Source organism: Vulpes lagopus, chromosome 4 (assembly GCF_018345385.1).
Source record: "Vulpes lagopus strain Blue_001 chromosome 4, ASM1834538v1, whole genome shotgun sequence".
Taxonomy (NCBI): domain Eukaryota; kingdom Metazoa; phylum Chordata; class Mammalia; order Carnivora; family Canidae; genus Vulpes; species Vulpes lagopus.
This window is the reverse complement of record NC_054827.1, coordinates 149,324,231-149,344,557: the sequence shown is the minus strand read 5'-3', so window position 1 is coordinate 149,344,557 and position 20,327 is coordinate 149,324,231. Positions and strand designations below refer to the sequence as shown.

Below are 20,327 nucleotides of genomic sequence, written 5' to 3'. Positions count from 1 at the left end.
AAATTTCTGCATTTTTCTGTGGAGCTTTCTACAATTCCCATCTTATATTGAGCTCCTGAGTCTCACCACTGCAGGACAGTATTTGCTCTGTAAAAGCTACCTTCCCCCAAGTACAGTAGAATTTAGTATAATTCAAAAAAAATGAAATAGTCCAATGAAAACATTTATTTTAATATTTGGCCAGAGAAAATTTTTTTTTAATTTTATTATTTTATTTTTTTAAATATTTTTTTTAATTTTTATTTATTTATGATAGGCACACAGTGAGAGAGAGAGAGAGGCAGAGACACAGGCAGAGGGAGAAGCAGGCTCCATGCACCGGGAGCCCGATGTGGGATTCGATCCCGGGTCTCCAGGATCACGCCCTGGGCCAAAGACAGGCGCCAAACCGCTGCGCCACCCAGGGATCCCTGGCCAGAGAAAATTTAAAGTAATGCTTAAAGAAAAGTCACCTTTTATAATTAAAGATGCGTGATTAATTATTAAGCAAAAATTAAACAGAAAAATATCTAAATGCTAAAATGAAATCCAAGTTAAATATACGCCAGTAAGATAGAGAGCTTCTACATCTTTTTTCAGTAACCATTATTTTAGTATGTCATAATATCATACTTTATAGAGATATAAAGGCAAATATGCCAAGAATACTGCTCTCAGTGATCTTCCAGTCAAAGAAAAGGAATGAGATAAACACCATGAAATCTGTGATATCCAAAAGAGTGCAGCCCTATTACCTTTCCTTATTAAATGGTTGTCATGAACATGAAGTGACTTCATATTTTTAGTGTTTAAAACTATCCGATACATTAAACACTATACAAATACTTATGAAGTCCATAAATAAATGCATACAATATATGTTCCATAGGATAGGCAGGCATAGGCAAACATGACATAGAAAAATTGTAGACTGAAAACAAATGGTTGAAAAGATCCATGAAGATTTCATAAAGAAGGGATGTACAATGGATGGAAAAATTGACAACATAACTTCTGAAAGTTGCTAACACAAAAGAAAATACTATTAGCCCAGACATGAACTTGAGATAAATTCATGAAATCATAACTAGACACAAGAGACAAGTATAGGTTGCAAGATTTGGCTTTAGTAGTGAGTCAGGCAGAAATGGGATGTAGAGGATGCCTTTGTGATAGTTGTTAGAATTGTAATATTTGGTGACACTAACAGGGAGACAGATGCTTTTTGAGGTGATCAATCTTAACCAGAGTTAAGTTATTGGTCACAAAAAACTATCATACACAAGTTCAGTAACGATTAATATTGCTGCTGTGCTATTCTTATAAGATAGACTCCTTATAAAATAAGACAATTCTTATTTTATAAGAAATATTATATACCTATTTTATTTATTTTTTTTTAAAGAATTTTATTTTATTTATGATAGTCACAGAGAGAGAGAGAGAGACAGGCAGAGGGAGGAGAAGCAGGCTCCATGCACCGGGAGCCCGACGTGGGATTCGATCCCGAGTCTCCAGGATCGCGCCCTGGGCCAAAGGAAGGCACCAAACCGCTGCGCCACCCAGGGATCCCTATATACCTATTTTATAAGGAAAAGCTATCAATAGCTTTTTACATTCAAATAAGCCTGTGTAGTCTGAAAGCCATTGATTACAGAATGGCCAACCTGTTTAGCCAACAGTTTTTTAGAACCATTTCCTTTTTCACACCTTTCCACACCAAGCTATGGAGGTACACCTGATGGAAAATTAAGGGTCAACTCTAATTTCTTCTCTTAGAGATGAATTTCTCTTTCTGTGTTCTATGTTCTTTCTCAATGGGTTGATTGGGAGCTGATTGAGGGCAGAGTCCATTACATCTGTCCTTGTGGCTGCAGCATTTAGCACAGCATCATATAGTAAATACTTAACAAGCTGTGGTTTAGGTCGGCTTGATTGGATTGGGTTGAGTTGGGTTGGATTGGATTAGATCCAAGTGAATAAGAAGTCAAACTTTTTTCCCTTTGCTTAGAATTTTTAAAACAATTTCTTATTTGAGTGTAGAGTGAAAAATACATATTTTTATTTATTTTATATCTTAAATGGTCCCTCTCTACCATAAATGATAACAAACTGCCTTGTCTGCAGACTACGATAAACAGCCTGTATCCAACCAAGTAGATTTGATTAGAAAATTAAAAAATGAATTCATCCTTGTAGGCTGATAAATCATAATGAATGAATTCCATCAAGGTGAATTACTTAAAGTAAAACTAATTGAAAGTGAAAAGCTTTAAATAAACCCTGTTTTAAAATAGCTCATTACGTACGTGTTGTTGAAAACTCGGTATCATAAATCAAGAGACACAGCCTCCTTATAGAAGAAATATAGAAGACTTTCGGTGTAATTAGTTCACTTTAAGAGATAGAAAAAAATTACCATACACCAAACTGATATAATAACTGGATACACTTATATATTTGCATCATGGATGCAGATTCTTGAAGTGTAAATAATATGCCGCATTGAGTTGCTAAGCAACTCTTCCTACTGGTTAGCAAAGTTTTTCCTTAAAAGGACAAGTCTTATAACCAAGGAATGCACTGCAAACTCCTGGTTTTTAACCGGTGCTGCTAATATCCATACACCTTGAATGGATGAAAGTTCTAACAGTTTCTTGGAAAGGAACAGCTGCCCACAGTGGTGCCACTTTATTCATTCATTTACTATATAGAACACAAAAAGTGACTAAGAGGTAGGGGTAGCAAAGAAGAGAACTTTTAAATCTCAGATCTTTCTAGTTACTTATTAGGTCACAAAATGATGGGGAAAGTCTCACTGAAAATTAGGATTTTGGCCTAACATATCGGAAAATAAAATAGACCACATTACTTATAATTGAAGAAATCTCTTAAAGAGTTTTTCAGACCTGGAATTCAACATAGAGTGTCTAGAATCTGCATGGTTGTGCTTTTAGCTCTCATTTATTGATAAAATATATTCTTAATTAGCTATAGCTGATGTTGGGGGGGAGGGGGCAGGGAGTGTATATCCCTTTCAGATTGATTCAGGTTGATTCTCCTTCTGCTTTTTCCCATCTTAGTGGATATAACGAAGGGGTATTCGGTTGAGCTGTTGAAATGAAGTCATAGGAGGGAAACAAAGTCTTTTTCTTCCAGACTTTATAAGACCTCGGAAAAAAAAAAAAAGAAAGAAAAAGAAAAAATAAATAAGACCTCGGAGACTATGAACATACGAGGATTATTTTTTCAGACATAAAACATGAGAATAGGCCAGACATGAGGGGGTACCTAGCACGTGATTTCACTTACGTCACGTTCAGAAACAGACACAGCTGACGTGGGTCCTGTTGATCGAGTTTCCCTGCGCGGGGTCCGGCTTCTGGGTGCTAGTACGTGGTGTGTCCGACGTGGGCGCTGGCCCCACGGAGGCTTCCGTCGGTGAAGCTTCAGCGGCTAATCATCCATCCTTTGGGTCCGTGCCGTACGTCAGTAACAAGGCCAACTTAGCGTAAATGAAACAGCAGAAACGCAAAAGCGTCCGGCTTGCCCTTCCCCCGTCCCAACAGCACGTCTGAAGGGCCCAGAGTAGTGGCACATCGCAGTCGTTGGGTTGCCCCGAGCCGTCAGGCTGTTGGGCAGCGTGACCAGCGTCTCGATCTCCGGCTTCGTGTCTTGTGACGTATTTTTCTCCCCAGTCACGAGCCGTGATAGCCTCTGAGGCCCACGCGGCCGCTGCGGGAAGCCTGCTAACCTTTGTCCGTGAGCTAACGCCGTTTGCCATGTTAACAGGCGAGTTGTGTGAGGAGAAGCTGGACTTCTGCGCTCAGGACCTGAACCCCTGCCAGCACGACTCCAAGTGCATCCTGATGCCCAAAGGATTCAAGTAAGTCCCAGGCGGTGTCGGGCCCACAGGGCGGGGCTGCTCCCCAGGAGCCTGTCCTGCTCCCCTGCCTTTCCGGGCCTCGCCCCCACACCTTTGCTCAGGATGAAGGGGACACCCTCTGGCGTCAGGGCACTCTCATGAGTGTTCCTCCACAGCACCGACCGTTTATTTTTCAGTAACTAAAGGAAATGAGATACGGCCTCCCTCTGCCCCATGGCCCTCCCTGGGGAGCCTGTATGAAATCCCTTAGCCTTCGACTGTTTATTTAAAGGCATCTGAAGGCCAGACAAACCCGGAATGTCTACGAGGTGCTTTGTTAGCTGAATGTGAGTCTGTGGGAGGGAGGGAGTTTAATCTAACTGAGATTTTTTTCTTGGTCGGCGACAATTCTTAACCATCCAAGGTTAAGAAGGTGGAGTGACCGAATGTCCCAGATGCCCGAGGACAGTCCCAGTTGATGCCTGTTGGTGGTCTCAGCGTTGTTACTAATGACACTGCCCCTTCCACCTCACGTTCGTCTTGTGTGGGGTGATAAAGCATATAGTCCCTCTAGGTACAGGGTTCCCTCGAGTGAACTCAGAACTTTAAAATTACTTCTTTTTCCTCCTCCATAGTGTTCCCGAAATATATTTGCTACCAAATTAAATTATTCCTTCGCCACGATCCTGGAAGGATCTGTAAGGATCTGTCAGCAGCAACTCCTCTTCTTAGAGCTGATGGTAGTTTCGAGATCATCTGGTCCAAATTTTTCATTTTAAACATCAGGAAAACAGGACCCAGACAGGGCGGTGGCTGTCCAAAGACCTCGGGGCTATTCATTGGCAGAGGTGGGAGCTGGATGTGCTGGTTCTCACTTGGGCGATTTCTCTAATACGAGTTACCGCCAGGAAGTTCCGTAGTTTATTAACATTACAGTTGTTTTGCTGCAGGAGGTAAGTTGGAGTCTCAGGAACGACACAGTCGGGTTCAAGAGTGGAGAAGCCGTGCTTACGTCAGACAACTGGCAAACAGAATTATTTGTTCTTTTACCCAGTATTTATTGAGCACCTGCCAAGGGTCAGGGCCCGTGGTAATACCACCAGCCTGTGTAGCGTTTTATAGCTACTCACATTCACATGCTTTATCTTCTCAGTGAAGTAACTCAGGCTTAATTGCCAGAAGTGCAGAGAATTAAATATTACTTGGGTGGGGAACGGTTTTGTAAGATGGGAATTGAGCTGGAACTCTAGCATTTTGATACTTGTCCACAAATTATCAGGTATTCTAAGTTGAATGGGAAGTAGGGTCTGTATCTCCAGACCTGCCTTTCACAGATCAATCTGAATACAATGTTTATTCATATTTTATTTACAGAATATTTTTATGCCCTTTCGTTTAAAATGTTGGAATATACAAACACAGTTTTAGAATATACAAATACAAGGGCGCCTGGGTGGCTCAGCCGGTTACACGTCTGACTTCTGGCTCCCAGTTTCAGCTCAGGTCATGATTTTGCAGTGGTGGGATCGAACCTCACCCTGGGCTCGGCGCTCGGCATGGAGTCTGCTTCAGGTTCTCTCTCCTTCTCCCTCGCACGAGCAAGGGAGCGATCTCTCAAATAAAATCTTTTTTTTTCTTTTTTTTTTAAGATTTACTTATTTTTTTAATTGGAGTTCAATTTGCCAACATATAGAATAACACCCAGTGCTCATCCCGCCAAGTGCCCCCCTCAGTGCCCGTCACCCAGTCACCCCCACCCCCCACCCACTTCCCTTCCACCACCCCTTGTTCATTTCCCAGAGTTGGGTGTCTCTCATGTTCTGTCTCCCTAAAATCTTAAAAAAAAAAAAAAAAGAATATACAAATACAGTGGCAGGACCCACTGATGCCGTTTGGTTCCTTATCGAGAAAGAAAATATTTTTGATTCTACTTTTCATTATCTTTTAGTTTATCATCCTATGCAAAAACCAGAGGTCTTACTGAAATCCTTATGTCTACAAAATTCCACGTTGCATTTTGTTCAGCTGAGTACTGCACGTGAATTATTTTAACTCCCAATGTCTTTGATCTGCCCACAGTTGAATCTAGCAAATTGAAAATCCACCACTCCCCCAAGAAAAAGAAAAGCCACCACGAACATAACCGATATTATCATTTCTCAGAGGAATTTGTCAGGAAAGCACGTGGCTTACAGAACCGCTTACCTGCCGTGCAGGTACCCGTGGGCTTTGTGCAGTGCGATTTTAAGCTAAAAAATTCATAGGACTTCATGGAAACCATTAAAAAATGAGAGGATTTGTCTTCAAGAAGACCACTCCTCAGTCCAGCATCTTCTGTTACCACCGATTAACTTACACTCTCAGAAATGCATCTTCCTGGATTGCGGGTTAGCGGACTCGCTCGGGCAGCCCGTTGTTTTCAGCAGCAGTTTGGGAGCTTGTTTTGTAGCCGTATGTAGTTCAGCAGGAAGCAGGTGAAGTCCCAGTGTCCACTGCTCCATGTTACAAATTAATTGCAAATTGTGGGAGAAGAGGGGTGCAAAAAAAGACGATGGCCTTAAAAACCCAAACCATATGAAGCTGCTCAAGAGAGTCCCTCCTGACAAATGTTGTTTGGGCAAACCGTATTGTCTCTTCAACTTCATTTTCTTGTTACTGAGCTAACAGAGCTGGCTTTACTTTTCTTGCTTTATTATAGACCTCATAAATCTCCTAAATTGCTTTGAGGTATTTTTAGACCATCATGTGCCATAAGCAGTATTTTCAAGCATGCGTCTTCCTTAGTCAGCTGTTGGGCTTCTCCACAATATATCTCACAGTCTCTGCTTTCCTCCTCCCTCCTTGGGAGATCATAGAGTTGAGGGGATGTGATAGGTTTTATTGATAATACAAACCTTGAGGAATTCTTTTGTTTGTTTGTTTTTTGCTTTTTTTTTTTTTTTTTTTTCCTTGAGGAAGTCTTAATTAAATACTTTCTTCTGTTTCGAAATTTGATGTGAGGAGCAAGAGGAAGACCAAAAAAAAAAACCAAAACAAAATAAAAAAAAAAACAAAAAAGTTGGTCATAACAGGACTGCAGTTCTGATGGGCTCGAAAAATAGTATTTGTAGAGAAGAGACTATAAAGCAGCTCTTAGCCACTGGTGGTGAGAGTGTGGTTCTCCTATCTTTTGCTTTGATTTCTTGCCTCAGATAAATAATTCAGGGAGTTTCAAAGCATTTCTTCTTTCTTTTAACGCGTGGCGTTTCAGCGGTTCTGCTCACATTAACACCGAGGGAAGCTCTCTTCCCAGACGTTGTCCGTCCATCCGAGGATGTGTATGGCCACTTAAGACCCATTTAACTCCAGACGTGCTGTTTACTCGCTTAGGATTTAGTATTAGAACCACGGGCTCTAGAGCAAGCGATGAGCTTCTGCAGTGACCTCATTTTATTTCCCAGTTCACACATGCAGAGCCCAACGGCTGCTCTCCTTAGAGGCCATACACCCCCATTTATTTTAATTCATCAGCCCTCCGGTAACTCTTAAATCCTGATTTTGCATTTTTCAGAGAAAACCTCGGTGCTCGGTCATGTCCACGCATTCCCTTGGGCATTTTTAATTATCCTCATTCATTTAAATCCGAATGGCCTCCTGGAAAATTAGTCAAGACGAAACCACAAAGAGTTTTAGGGGATTATGAAGACCTGATAGAATCCTCCTACCTACCCTATTGATCATGCATTACATATCAGACGCACATTCTCTTACAGACGGCGGGTTTTTTTAATCGTTTAGCAAACCCATGAGATGGAAATTACCTTGTACCGTGGTGAAGACACAAACACCTCGGAAGCGTAGGCTGGTCAAGACCGCAGGCATGTAGGGATGAAGCCACGGTCCTGACCCGGTCCTGACTGCAAAGTCCAAATTCTCTAAAGCTGAATAAGCTGTCGTTCCCTGGTTTGCTTTTTTTTTATTTAAGTCAGTGACCCCTCTCTTAAGCCCCAAACAGAAACACCCGTGGAAGCCTGACGTGTAGAACCGATAACCCAGCGCAGGAGAGTGTTGGGGAAGAGAGGAGGGAGGCAGGAGGCCGCGGGGGCGCCTTCCCTCCTGTGGCCCCTTCTGGCTACAGAGCAGAGTTCTGCTCAGGCCCTGCACCTGCCACGCTGCCTTTCCTCGGCCACTGTAGGGCGCTTCATCCTCCAGTGGTTAGAAGTCGGGCCCTGCTGCCGGATGGGTGGGGGTCGCAGCCCCGGCTGTGGCACGGACGCGTTGGGCGCCCTGGGGGAGGCCCCTGAGCTTGTCCTTCCGATGCTCCCCGTGGAGAGGGAGTCCGTGGGCCCACATGTGGGCGGGGGACAGCGGGCCTGGCGTGGGGGCAGCGCTGCAGGGACACCCGGCTCCCCCACCAGGCTGGCACCGCCCCTTCCCTGGGGCCTCCAGACTGAGCACCGGGAGGGCTGTCGGCGGGCGGACTCGGGCCGCGTCCAGTCTGACATCTCAGGAGATGGTCCCGTAGCCCTTTGCGTTCCGCTTGTTCGAGTGAATTAAAGCGAATGAAGACAGGACGGGACAGGCGGGGGCGCAGAGGGAGGGGGCGCTGGGCAGGGGGAGGAGGAGGAGGAGGAGGGCAGCGAGCCAGCGAGCGAGGGGAAGGGAGGCCGCAGGGAGGAGGCTGCTGGCGCCCCGTGTCCCTGCGGGGACGTGCGCCCGCCGACCCCCGACAGAGGTGACAGATGCGGCCGGGGCCCGGGGAGCTACCGGGCCTGTTGCTTCCGAGTTTAGTTTCGCGTTCTCGGCCTCAGTCGCAGCTGATCTCTCCAGCGGCAGAGCCGAGGCCAGGCCGCCCGCGTCCGCGGACCCCGGGGGCTCCCCGGAGGCCGTGCCACCCGCCGCTGGGTGGAACGCGCCGGCCTCACGTACCGTGGCCCCGTGGGGTTTGAATCCGTGTCCCGCTCGCGCCCACAGATGCGACTGCACGCCGGGGTACGTGGGCGAGCACTGCGACATCGACTTCGACGACTGCCAGGATCACAAGTGTAAAAACGGAGCCCACTGCACGGACGCGGTGAACGGCTACACGTGCACCTGCCCCGAAGGCTACAGGTAAGGGGGCGGCTCGGGCGGGAGCCGCAGCGTCGCCCCGCGGGCCTCGGCCCCCTGGGCAGCTGGTAAGCGCCACGCACGTCTGTCCCTTCAGCGGCTTGTTCTGTGAATTCTCCCCGCCCATGGTCCTCCCGCGCACCAGCCCCTGTGACAACTTCGACTGTCAGAACGGGGCGCAGTGCATCGTCAGGGCGGGCGAGCCAATCTGCCAGTGTCTGCCCGGCTACCAGGGGGACAAGTGTGAGAAGTTGGTCAGCGTGAACTTCGTGAACAAAGAGTCGTACCTTCAAATTCCTTCAGCCAAGGTCCGGCCCCAAACGAACATCACCCTGCAGGTAAGCGGGGGCCCAGCTGCCTCACCCTGAGCCACTTGCAGCTTTAGGTCTAGACGCCCCGAGTGGTTCTTAGTGGCCGACCTCACGCCACGAGGAAACACTCTGCGCGAGGAGCCTTATTCTCTCCAACACTTGTATTCCTCTTTTTTAAGGTTTTATCTCTATCCATGAGACATGGAGAGAGAGGGAGGCAGAGACACAGGCAGAGGGAGGAGCAGGCTCCCTGCAGGGGGGCCCGATGCGGGACTGGATCCCGGGACCCTGGGGCACGCCCTGGGCCGGTCACACTCCACTGGGCGGCCCCAACATTTACATTTTTCAAAACCAAATGGGAACCAGGGATTTTTATTCACTACTTGGTTGTGAAACACAGAGACGGAGCCCAACACAATGCATGTTTGGGGCTCTGCTGAAGGCACCTTGTCCCTTTGTTTCTGTGACTCTGAGTTCAGGCTCTGCCTGGGGGGGCGAGAGCTCCGCTAGAAGGAGCCCCAGGTGAGGAGGGCGCGGGGGAGGCCACAGCCGGCCAGCACCTGGCCACTCGTCCCCCGGAACCCTTAGGTGGTGACATGAAATGAACAAACCCAGGTTTTACGGTGACACTTTCCACTGAACCACCTTGTCCCTTAGTGCAAGTCGCTGAGGCCCCCAAGGTGAGGCCGCAGGGGGCATCCCGGATCTGGGCCACCGGCCACCTGGGGCCGCGCGTTGCTTTCGTGTAGGAGGACAACTGTCGCGGTGCGTCGGGCGTTCCAAGGACATCAGCTGGTCCCAGGGACGCGGCCGCTCCCGAGAGGGCAGGAGGCCTGGGCATGGGGCAGGGGCGCGGTGATACGGGGTATCCAGCGGGGCTTGGGTCACTCCTACCTCCTACTGACTTGGTCCTTTAAAACCTCAAAAAGGCCAAAAAGTAGGAGAAAACCGGAGCTTGCCTCCCCCCCGCGCCGCCCCGGTCTTGCCAGGACTGTGAGGCATTCAACAGAGGCAAAAAGACCGGGGACGTGAGACCCGCCAGCGGAGCAAGGCTGGCGCCTCCAGCGCCGCCTCCCTACGTGCCTGTGACTACTGTCCCCGAATTCTTCTGAATTTATTCGCATCAGCGTCGTTTAGAAACAGGTCACCTCGCGAGTCACCGTTTCTGCGCGCCTTGCATTGCGACCTTCTCAGAGCGAAAGGAACAAAAATGAATAAGCTCAGGGCAAAAAGCTTCACCCAGCAGGCTTGTCCCTTGCTGGTGAGGGGGGCGGAGTGCGCTCCGCTGACGCCGGGTTCCTTCCCCCAGATCGCCACCGACGAAGACAGCGGGATCCTCCTGTACAAGGGCGACAAGGACCACATTGCCGTGGAGCTGTATCGGGGACGGGTGCGCGCCAGCTACGACACCGGCTCGCACCCCGCTTCTGCCATCTACAGGTGAGTGTCTCGGTTCCTGGTGCAGGTGAGGACGCGTCAGGCCCTGTGGCCACCTGCGGTGCGGTCCTGGCGACGAGGGAGTGATTGGGCCGCGGCGGCCTTCACCTTCATGACGTGTGTCCTGCGTAGGCGCCTGGCGGAACAGGTGTCACACCCGAGAGGGCCTTACACAGAGGTTGGTGGGGCGAGGTCGGGGACGCAGGATACAGCTACCCCCCCGCCCGGTGCCCGACGGGGTGACGGAGGCCCCAGTTGGGGAAATGCACGCTCAGCGTGGGATTCGGGCCAGGACGGCCTGGCAGCCGCTGTGACCTTCCGTGAAGGGGCGCAGTCCGTCCTCGCAGAAGGAACCAGGGTTTTCAATACCCAGCCTCACTCTTCTTCCACCAGACGGTCCCCTGCCCGTGTTCCCATTTGCCCAAATCAGATTCCGGGGGGCGGAAAAAAAGAATCTGCTGATTGTAATAATGCAATTTGCTGGTGAGCCCCCCGGGGCCCGGGGCAGGGCCAAGGCAGGTGGAGAGGAGGCGCCAGGTACCCAGCGCCGTGAGTCATTCAACATCAGCTTTCATGCAACACGTATTTGTTGAGCACCTACTGTGTGCCAAGCCTTAAGAAACAAAGCCCCAGCTCTTAGGGAGATTGCGCAGAAAGAGCCCGGCGGGCCACCTCCGGCACGTAATTGGTGACGCTCTTTCTTCTGGAAGTCTTCTAATAATGTAGTGAGGATGATGGCATTTTGAAGATATGAAAGGAGCAGTATTCACGGGGCGTGGATGCTGCCGGAAATGTGCTTCCGGCGTAAGTTAACCCCCAGAGCCCTCTGCTGGATCTCAACACCAGTTCGCCGCCGTCTTAGAGACAAGTTGCCTAGTTGATTTGTTCACCCGTAGAAATAAGTGCCACCAACTAGAGCGAGGCCACAGAGTCATACACGGGCCGTGGGTTTTCAGGCAGGTAGCGTGAGCTTAGGCCGGTTGCGAGAGAAGAGCATGTTCCCGTCGTTTTACTCTTGAAAAGATCTGACTTTTTGGACTTGCGTAATAGCTTCTATTATAAACAGCCTTGGTGTTGGCAGCATACGAGGAGCGTCTGTGTCTGGAGTGAACTAAAAGCAACCTTTTTGTCAAAACCAGGGCCGGGCTGCGTCTACCCAGTTCTCCCTGAAGGCTGCCACGTTGGGAATGTGAGCCCCAGTTTTACCAGAACTCCTGTTTTTGCAAAGAAAGGCATAAATCTGTTTAAAAAAAAAAAAAAGTAAAGTATTCCATCCTTTGTATTGATTCACATTTTTTTAAAAAATACCATATGTGGTGAGCGAAATGCATCTGTAAGCCAAACCTGATTGGCCACAAATTTCAGGCCATTGATTGGGACGTGAAGTTGGAGATCCTGGCCTGCATGGTATTGGTGTTTGTATTGATGCGCTTCGGAAGCCTTCACACCCTGTTTGATCCTTTGTAACAGTTCCAGGAAAGTAGATGCCGACGGTAGCCGTGAATGGAATTCAGCAAGTCCTTGTGGTGGTGAGCTAACCCGCTTGGGAATATTTAGAGCGTGGAAGCAGACACATAATTACTGGTTTCCAAGTGGAATACAAATTTCATCCCCAAATGGTGATAAATTAATGCCAGCGTTTTAGGCATGGCTGGACCTTAAATCATATAGCCTCAATCTGTTTCAGCCCATCAAAAAGTCTCGCGATATTGATTTTTGTGGTTCATTTTTGTTTTCTACTTTTCTCTTTTGTTTTACTTTTTTGCAGCCAAAGAGCACAGAACTCTCAGAAACCACAGTAAAGTTTTCTGGGGTTGGCTTATGAAGGCTAACTATAAGCATAAAATACGCTTTAAAATATTCCTAGATAAGTCGTAGAAAACCACATGATTATATCACAATGAAGAGCTTTTTTTATATAAATTTATTTTTTTATTGGTGTTCAATTTGCCAACATATAGAATAACACCCAGTGCTCATCCCATCCAGTGCCCCCCTCAGTGCCTGCCACCCAGTCACCCCCACCCCCTGCCCACCTCCCCTTCCACCACGCCTAGTTCGTTTCCCAGAGTTAGAGCTTATTTTGAGTTTCTTTTCTCTCTCTTTTTTTTTTAAGGTTTTATTTATTTATTTTACACACCGACAGAGAGCACAAGCAGGGGGAGCAGCAGGCAGAGGGAGAGGGAGAAGCAGGCTGCCTGCTGAGCAGAGGGCCTGAGGTGTGGGGGTTTGGTCCCAGGACCCTGGGATCATGACCTGAGCTCAAGGCACATGCTTATCCCACTGAACCACCCAGGTGCCCCAAGTTTATGTTCTTACCATTTTTGCCTAACAGGAGAGCATACCATGTGACGTTTACAAAAAAGAATAATGCCCCATGATACATGTATCGTCATGAACCAGAAGTCCACTTCTCTGCTTGCAGATCACCTCATGGCGACACCTGTTGTGAGGTCCAGGGAAAGCACAGTTGTTTGATCGATTCTTGCTTTTTTTGCTTTATGGCACAAGAATCATGAAGCATCACCCCGTTATATTTAAGTAAAAGAAAAGCAGCAATTACCTAGAATTCAAATAGATGATTGATTGATATGGATTACATACATATATATGTGTATATTATATATAAAAATATATTCATCCTCTACTGTGGACTAGGAAAAAATGCTCCTGTGAAATAGAAGCTATAGAGAACGACTAAATCATTTCAACACACTAGGAGACTCGAGGATTTGACAAGTGAAAATCATAGTGGCTGAGATATGTGTTCAGATCTGGGCTTGGCCAATTACTAGTGGATAAATTTGGATAAACTTGGAGCAGATAAATGATCTTTCTGTGCCTCAGAAATTCTATCTGTAAGTGGCAGTACAGTACGTGGCCAGTAAGGGACCCAGTACGGTTGCTCTGTGTTTGAAATTCCAGACTCCGCTCCCTCCTCACTCTTGTCCTCACATTGTCTCCATTCTCAACTCCCTTGTAGCAAGACGAGAAAATGTTTCTGGTATCTCTTTCTGGAGAATAGCAGAGGAATTGAAACGTCTATCTTCTCTCCTTATCCCATAAAGGATTGCTTACAATGGCAGTAGAGGGCCATTTGAAAATAACTATCCAGATGATAAAAACATTTACTCCCTGACCTGTGAAAACCCCTTCTGGGAATTTATGCCACAGATATACTGGAAGACCATTGCCGTGTGCACATATCACTGCGGCATTGCTTGTAAAAACAAAAGTTAGGAAACAGCCCTCGTTTCTATCTAAATAAACTATGCTACATCCACACAATGGGACGCGCTGTTAAAAAGTAAAGGGAGGGAGGGGCAGAAGGAGGAAGCTGAGCAAGCTCTCCATGTATGTACGGTATTGAAAGATTTTCAAGGTATTTTGTTCAGTTCAAATTAAAAAAAATAAAATAATAAAATAAAATAAAATAAAATAAAATAAAATAAAAAAAGGAAGCCAGAACAGGAGCAAAGGTGGGTAAATATATATTTTTTTCATTTCCATGTATTTGCATACCCAAAAACTAGGAATAGAGAGGAAAGGGGGGTGGAAGCAAGATTCGTGCATGAGTAGCACTTTACGTGATGTTGATTTTTGAACCGTTTGAATGTCATTACCACTCAAAACTGAAAATTGAGTAGAAAAGAGCAGGTGCTCTAAAGACAGTCTGCCTTGACTCCAGTCCCAGCTCTGCCATCCATTAACCGTGGGCCAGGAGTAAATTGCCTACGTTCTCTGGGCCTCACCCGCTCTATGGGTAGAGTATGTCATTGTTCCACTGTTGCGGGATTGTACTAGAATTTTATGATTTTATACATGAAAAAAATCTTTAGGGCAACACATATCAGATAGTAAACAGCACTAGCTGTTGGGATCATAACGTTAGATTGTCCAAAACATAGTTCATTTCCTTTGCTTCACCCAAACGCGTGTCCCTGTCGCATTCTTCATTTCATTGAGAGGCATCACCATCTTCTTGAGCATCATTAGTGTAATGGACTTATTTTGATCTTTTTCTTTCCTTTCCCTTCACCTTGAAATCTGTTCCTAGTCTTTACTCTCCTCCTACTAATTCTCTGGCTTTTATCCAAATGCCTCTGACCTTGCCCAGGACTTAATAGAGTGTGATCTCTGATGACAGGAATCAGTTCTCCATCATCATAGAAAAGCCCATCAGTAACACTGTTGCCATCAGCTTCCATGAATTGCTTAATAATTATTTCATTTGGTTGAATCAAATGCTCAAATCTTGGTGTGCTTCCACGTTACATAACCTTATCAAAAGTGTAATAGTGTCTTAAAAGGGAGTATTTTTTACATAATCTTACACCAGAGAATTTGTTCAGTTGAATTGCATGATTTTATGTTATATAACATTTAATTTAGTGAAAACTTATTTTCCAAATTATGCATTCTTTAACGTGCTACTGGAACGTTGCATATGGGAATAATTTTGTGTTTCAGGTGCATCTTTTCAGGTTAATCTTCAACATGGATGGAAATGGATTTTACTTTAGTAAATGAAATCTGATAAAATTATGGGAAAATAATTATCCATTAACTTATTTCAGCATGATGTTTTGGGTTTAAAAGGCTTCATTTTAGATGTCCGTGTCTTAAATGAATGATATGAGAACCTTTATATTGTGGACTTATGTCCAGAGAGTGTAGCTACCATAGCTTTAAGGTGTTTAAGAAAACCCAAGATGTAGTCATTATTCCCTTTTCACAGAACGGATGTAGCATGCACATTTTCTCATTTTATTTCTTATAGAAGACCGAGATTTCTTACAGACACTCAGACTGCTAACCAGGCCAGCCCTGCAGGCAGTGATGCGAAGCTACTGTTTCAAACAGCGTGCATCAAAATCACCTGAAAAGCATGTTAAAGAACAAATTACTGGTCCCCCTCTCATTTCTGATTCAGATCTTGGATAAGCCCCCAAACGTCCATTGCTGCAAGTTCCCAAGTGATGCTCTGGTCCAGGGGCCATAACGTTAGATTGTCGATTGTCCATTGACAATTTGAGAGCCACTTATGTAAAAGGAATATGACTGAGCTGTGCTCTGAAAGCCGATGGTGTGTGTCTCTCCCCAGGTCCAAATTCCATGACTTCCTGCTTGGAGTTGGCCTTGAAACCAGCTGTGTTGGGAAATAGGTCCACCACGGAAGTCAGCAAATGCTGCAAGTCCAGGCTCTTTTTCCTATTTCAGAAAGCCAGTTGTTACACATTTGCCAGCACCCTGGCGTCTGAGGAATCAGCAACAACAGAGATGACTAAGCTACTTAACGAGTGAATGAAGTACAATATCACACACATGCCTGATTTCTCTAGTGCTTACAGAAGAGCCTAAAAAGGGACCTGGTAATAATGCCCTCAGAAAGAGATGGGGTGTAACGTGTTTTATTTTCTCAAGTAGGCTAGTAATTACCCTTCAAAGTGACTTTTTTCCCATCTAAATAGAAACTTCTAAAAAAGTTAATAAAAATGGTATGCTTCTTTCTTTAGATTCAGATTAATGTAATTTTCCAAACCAGACAGCTTCTTTGGAAACATGGTCAACCACTGTTTAAAAATGAGGAAATCAGGCTTCCAGTGATGGAGCGAATAAGTCACGGGATAGAAGGCACAGCATAGGGAATAGGGGCAGCGGTACTGCTGTCGCGTCGTGTGCGGACAGATGGGAGCTACACTTGGGGCGAGCACGGCGTGGTGTTGGGAGTTGCTGGATTACTGTTTTGGACACCTGAAACTAACGCAATACTGTGCGTCAACCAGACTTCAATTTTTAAACATTAATTATTTTTTTAAAGTGAGGTAATGAGATGAACCATCTAATGAAGGTAGAGGACTGGGCCATGCACTGGACAGGTTCGGTGTTTAGGGAACAATATAACAAACATCCCAGGACTTTTCTCTGCCCATCGTTAGGTTTAGTTGGCCCCTGGGTTATGCAATTCACAGATTTACATTTAAAAAAAAACAAAAAAAGGAAGAAGAGGAAGGGAGACAGGGTGGAAGAGAATGAGTCTCATTGGAGAGAAAAACAATAGAATCGAGGAGGTCTCATTTCCAAGAAAAACACTCAGCCTTTTTGATGCGCCCACCCGTATGGGAAGGCGGCACTGTTTACCAGCTTTGTAATGTTGAGCAAGTTCCTTCACCTCTTGGGGCTTCCATTTCCTCCTCTAAGCAATTGGAATCATACCTGTTTTCCACATGTGGTTGGGAGAATTGGAAATAACAAAAGCAAAGCCCCTGCTGTCGTGCTAGGCACAGCGTAGGCTCCCAGTAATTGGTGATACTCCTGGTTTATGGCTATTCTCGATGCTCACGTATCCAGATAATGAAAAATAAATGCAAGCGTTACTGCCTTACATGTATGTTCAAATGTACAAGTCCCTTTTTATATTAGGGCATTTTTATTTAAATCAGGCAATTTGCCTTAAAAGCACTGATTAAGATGTAAGTTTACTTGATCCATCAATTATGTTGTAAAAACATCCTTTTTAATTGCACCTGCATTAAAACTTTTAATCCCCTTGACCTCCTTTTCCCTTTGATTTGAATAGGTAGGCAGGGAAATTTTGCATCACCATCCCCACTTCACAGATGAAATATCCTCATCCGAGAGAGAACCAAAATGAGATGCCCAGTTGAATTTGTCTGGTGTCTGACTCCCATTCCATTGTCCACATTATGCCAACAGATAAACTTGAAATTTTTAAGATGAAAACGTAGAGCTCACATAGGCCAAGTGAACTGTTTATTAAGCTACTGAAGTACCTTCAGATTTATGCTGGAGACAGAATTATAAAAATGCTGTTGTTGACATGTCCTGCATAAAGAAAGAAAGAGAGAAAAAGAAAGAGAGGGAGGGAGGGAGGGAGGGAGGGAAGGAAGGAAGGAAGGAAGGAAGGAAGGAAGGAAGGAAGGAAGAGAAAGAAAGAAAGAAAGAAAGAAAGAAAGAAAGAAAGAAAGAAAGAAAGAAAGAGAAAGGAAAAGAAAAGAAAAGAAAAAGAAAAGAAAAGAAAAGAAAAGAAAAAAAAGAAAGCAGAGGCAAGTTAGAGCCCCTCTTCATTTAAGCCCTGAGTTTCTTTAACTCTTTTTCTGTAGCAAACCACAAGACGTAGTTGAGTAACTGCTTTGCATTCGTACATCCACTTACAAATTCAAGAAAACAAAATCTCAGCTAATAGGTATGCGGAGTAAAATTAAATACATAATAATAGTAATAAGTTCAGCGTACATTCCCAGGGGAAAGGCTCAAATGTTAAGTGGTTCACTTGCAACTCTCGTGAGTCATCAAATATAGAGTTCCCTAGGGAGTCGTGCAAGAGGGTTTATCAATACTTCTCAGGAACCAGAAAGATGTTGTGCATCATGAGCAGACGGGTAGGGAAGACCGTGATACACTGTAAAATCGACGATGGCTCAGTGGTATCATATAACAACTGGTGTGTCCGCCACTGCTTTTATTTTTAAGGTTAAATAGGCAAAGGCATTGTGGACATCCCTGATTAACCTCATGCTTTAGAAAGCAACATCAAACACCAATTTAGAATATCCTAAGTTCTCAAAAATTCTCTTCAGACCCATACACACACGCTATCACCTTAAAACGTGAAGAATCTAACCTGTTAGATTATTAATCTAATAATAATAGATAATAAGTATTGTAACCTAATAATAATAATCGTTGTAAAATGTTAATTTTACAATACTTATCTGCCAGAAGGCCACGGTGAGGCTTCATTTAATTCCAAGGAGATATAAATGGAATCGAGTTTAGTGATAACTCTTGTCAAGTTCAAGAATGATCAAATTAGACTTCTAGAGCTTCAGGGAGGAAAAAAAAATCTAATCAGTCTAAGTCTCACTTATAATTGGGAAAACAGAATCCATATCTACGTTTGAAATCTATATACTTTATATACATTCTCATTACCTTCAAACTCTTATAATTTTTTTTCAATTCTGTGATTTCTGGTAAATGAACCAATTTGTGCAACCATCATATAAGGTTATGTTCCATAGAACTTTATTCTTGGGCTCCTTGAGAGAAAAATCACCTATTAAAGGCTTGTTAGTGGTAAGAACACATGCCATATGTGTAGTATGAGGTACTTTGGGGGCTTTTTATTGTAAAAGTGATGCATAATAAATAAAAACGTGTACTCTAGAAAGAGAGATCACAGCATCAAGTCTCTTTAGCCTCTGTCTGTGCCACCTGGAGTCCTTGTGTCCCCTAAGTGCCCAGTTGTTAGGGCCCCTGTGATTCTTGGTGAGCTAAGACATGGAAAGTTCTTAGAACACTACCTGGCCCCTGGTATGTGCGTGCAAATCTTTGGTCTTAGTATCTGCATTTCCCTGACCAGAGAAAGATGACCTGAAATCGCACTAATCCAACGTCACGCATCTAATGAGACCTAGGACAGGCTGAGCAAGATTTATCTCCCACCATTTCCTTCAGGATATGGCTACTGAAAAATCCAAATTTTTAAACAAAATGCATATTTTAGATGGCCTTCCCTAAGTATGCTTGAAGCCTCTTGACTATCTAGAACTATAATCCAGTTAGTATTACTAAAAAAACTATATATTATTCTTCACAAATCTCTCTTATATTTCATTTACTTGACATATATCTATTGGAGCATCTACTACGTATCAGAAACTCTACTGGATGCATTAAGGAATACAAAGATAAGTAATACCTGGCTCCTTGGCTCCTGTTGTCAAGTAGCTTACACGGTCATACTGCATCAAACCACTCTCATTCGTGATGACATGCCAGGATTGATTGTCTAGGACTGACGTATGACCCAGAACCCATTTTCTACTACAAATGGGCCTTTTCTTTGCAAATGTAAAGGAAAAAAGGAGGCCCCCTTATTATTTATGATTTAGTCAAGGTCAGTGTTCATAGAGCAGTCGTATAAAACACTTACATGTTGTATATGATCACGAGGGGAAAAGCAATTGGTCACCGCTCTCTCTATATATATCTTCATTTTAATAAAATATTAAAATACTTTTTTATAGTAAATACTTAAAAATAGTAAAATACTTAAAACTTTTAGTAACTTGAGCTCCCCAAAGGAGTTACTCTATTTCTGCCAGTCTTTAGCATTGTTTTATGATTAATATCAAAAATAAAGCTAACTAATTTCTTCCTGAATATGCTGAAATGATTCTGGATTATTTGTATGATGACAGTGGTGGTGGTGATGGTGATACTAATACCTAACACTTGGCTCTTTCTATATAATGGAGGCTTCTCCCTGCCCTGCACTTTAAGAAAAAAAAAAAATCCTTTCATACAGCCCTCCAGTTAATCATCAGAGGGAGAAATATTTATTAGCATTAAAAGAAGAGAAGACTGAATTGTATAAGCTATCAAGTAACTTAGCTAAGGTCAGACATTTCATTAATGCAAGGCCAGGATTCAAATCCGGGTTTCCCTGACTCCAAAGTCGATATGCTTAACCATTAGTTGACATCACCATCCAGTCTATTCCCTTTGAAGACGATCCTATTCAAGCCCACCAACAGCTGGTGTTCAACTTGATTGAGTAAACGATTTTCATGTTGTTTCCTCTGTTGGTCTTACTGGTATCAAATGTTGAGGTAATTAAA

At 44.6% G+C, this 20,327-nt stretch overlaps 1 protein-coding gene across 6 annotated transcripts in view; it reads left to right on the top strand.

Moving 5' to 3' along the window:
- The window catches only part of SLIT2 (slit guidance ligand 2), a 348,732-nt gene that overhangs the window by 318,625 nt on the left and 9,780 nt on the right, over nucleotides 1-20,327 (top strand). For all 6 annotated transcript variants that reach the window (XM_041751158.1, XM_041751156.1, XM_041751157.1 and 3 more), the window contains 4 exons: nucleotides 3,772-3,865; nucleotides 8,798-8,935; nucleotides 9,030-9,270; nucleotides 10,553-10,683. In XM_041751158.1, the coding sequence (XP_041607092.1) occupies nucleotides 3,772-3,865; nucleotides 8,798-8,935; nucleotides 9,030-9,270; nucleotides 10,553-10,683 (604 nt within the window). The remainder of the gene's footprint in view (nucleotides 1-3,771; nucleotides 3,866-8,797; nucleotides 8,936-9,029; nucleotides 9,271-10,552; nucleotides 10,684-20,327) is intronic.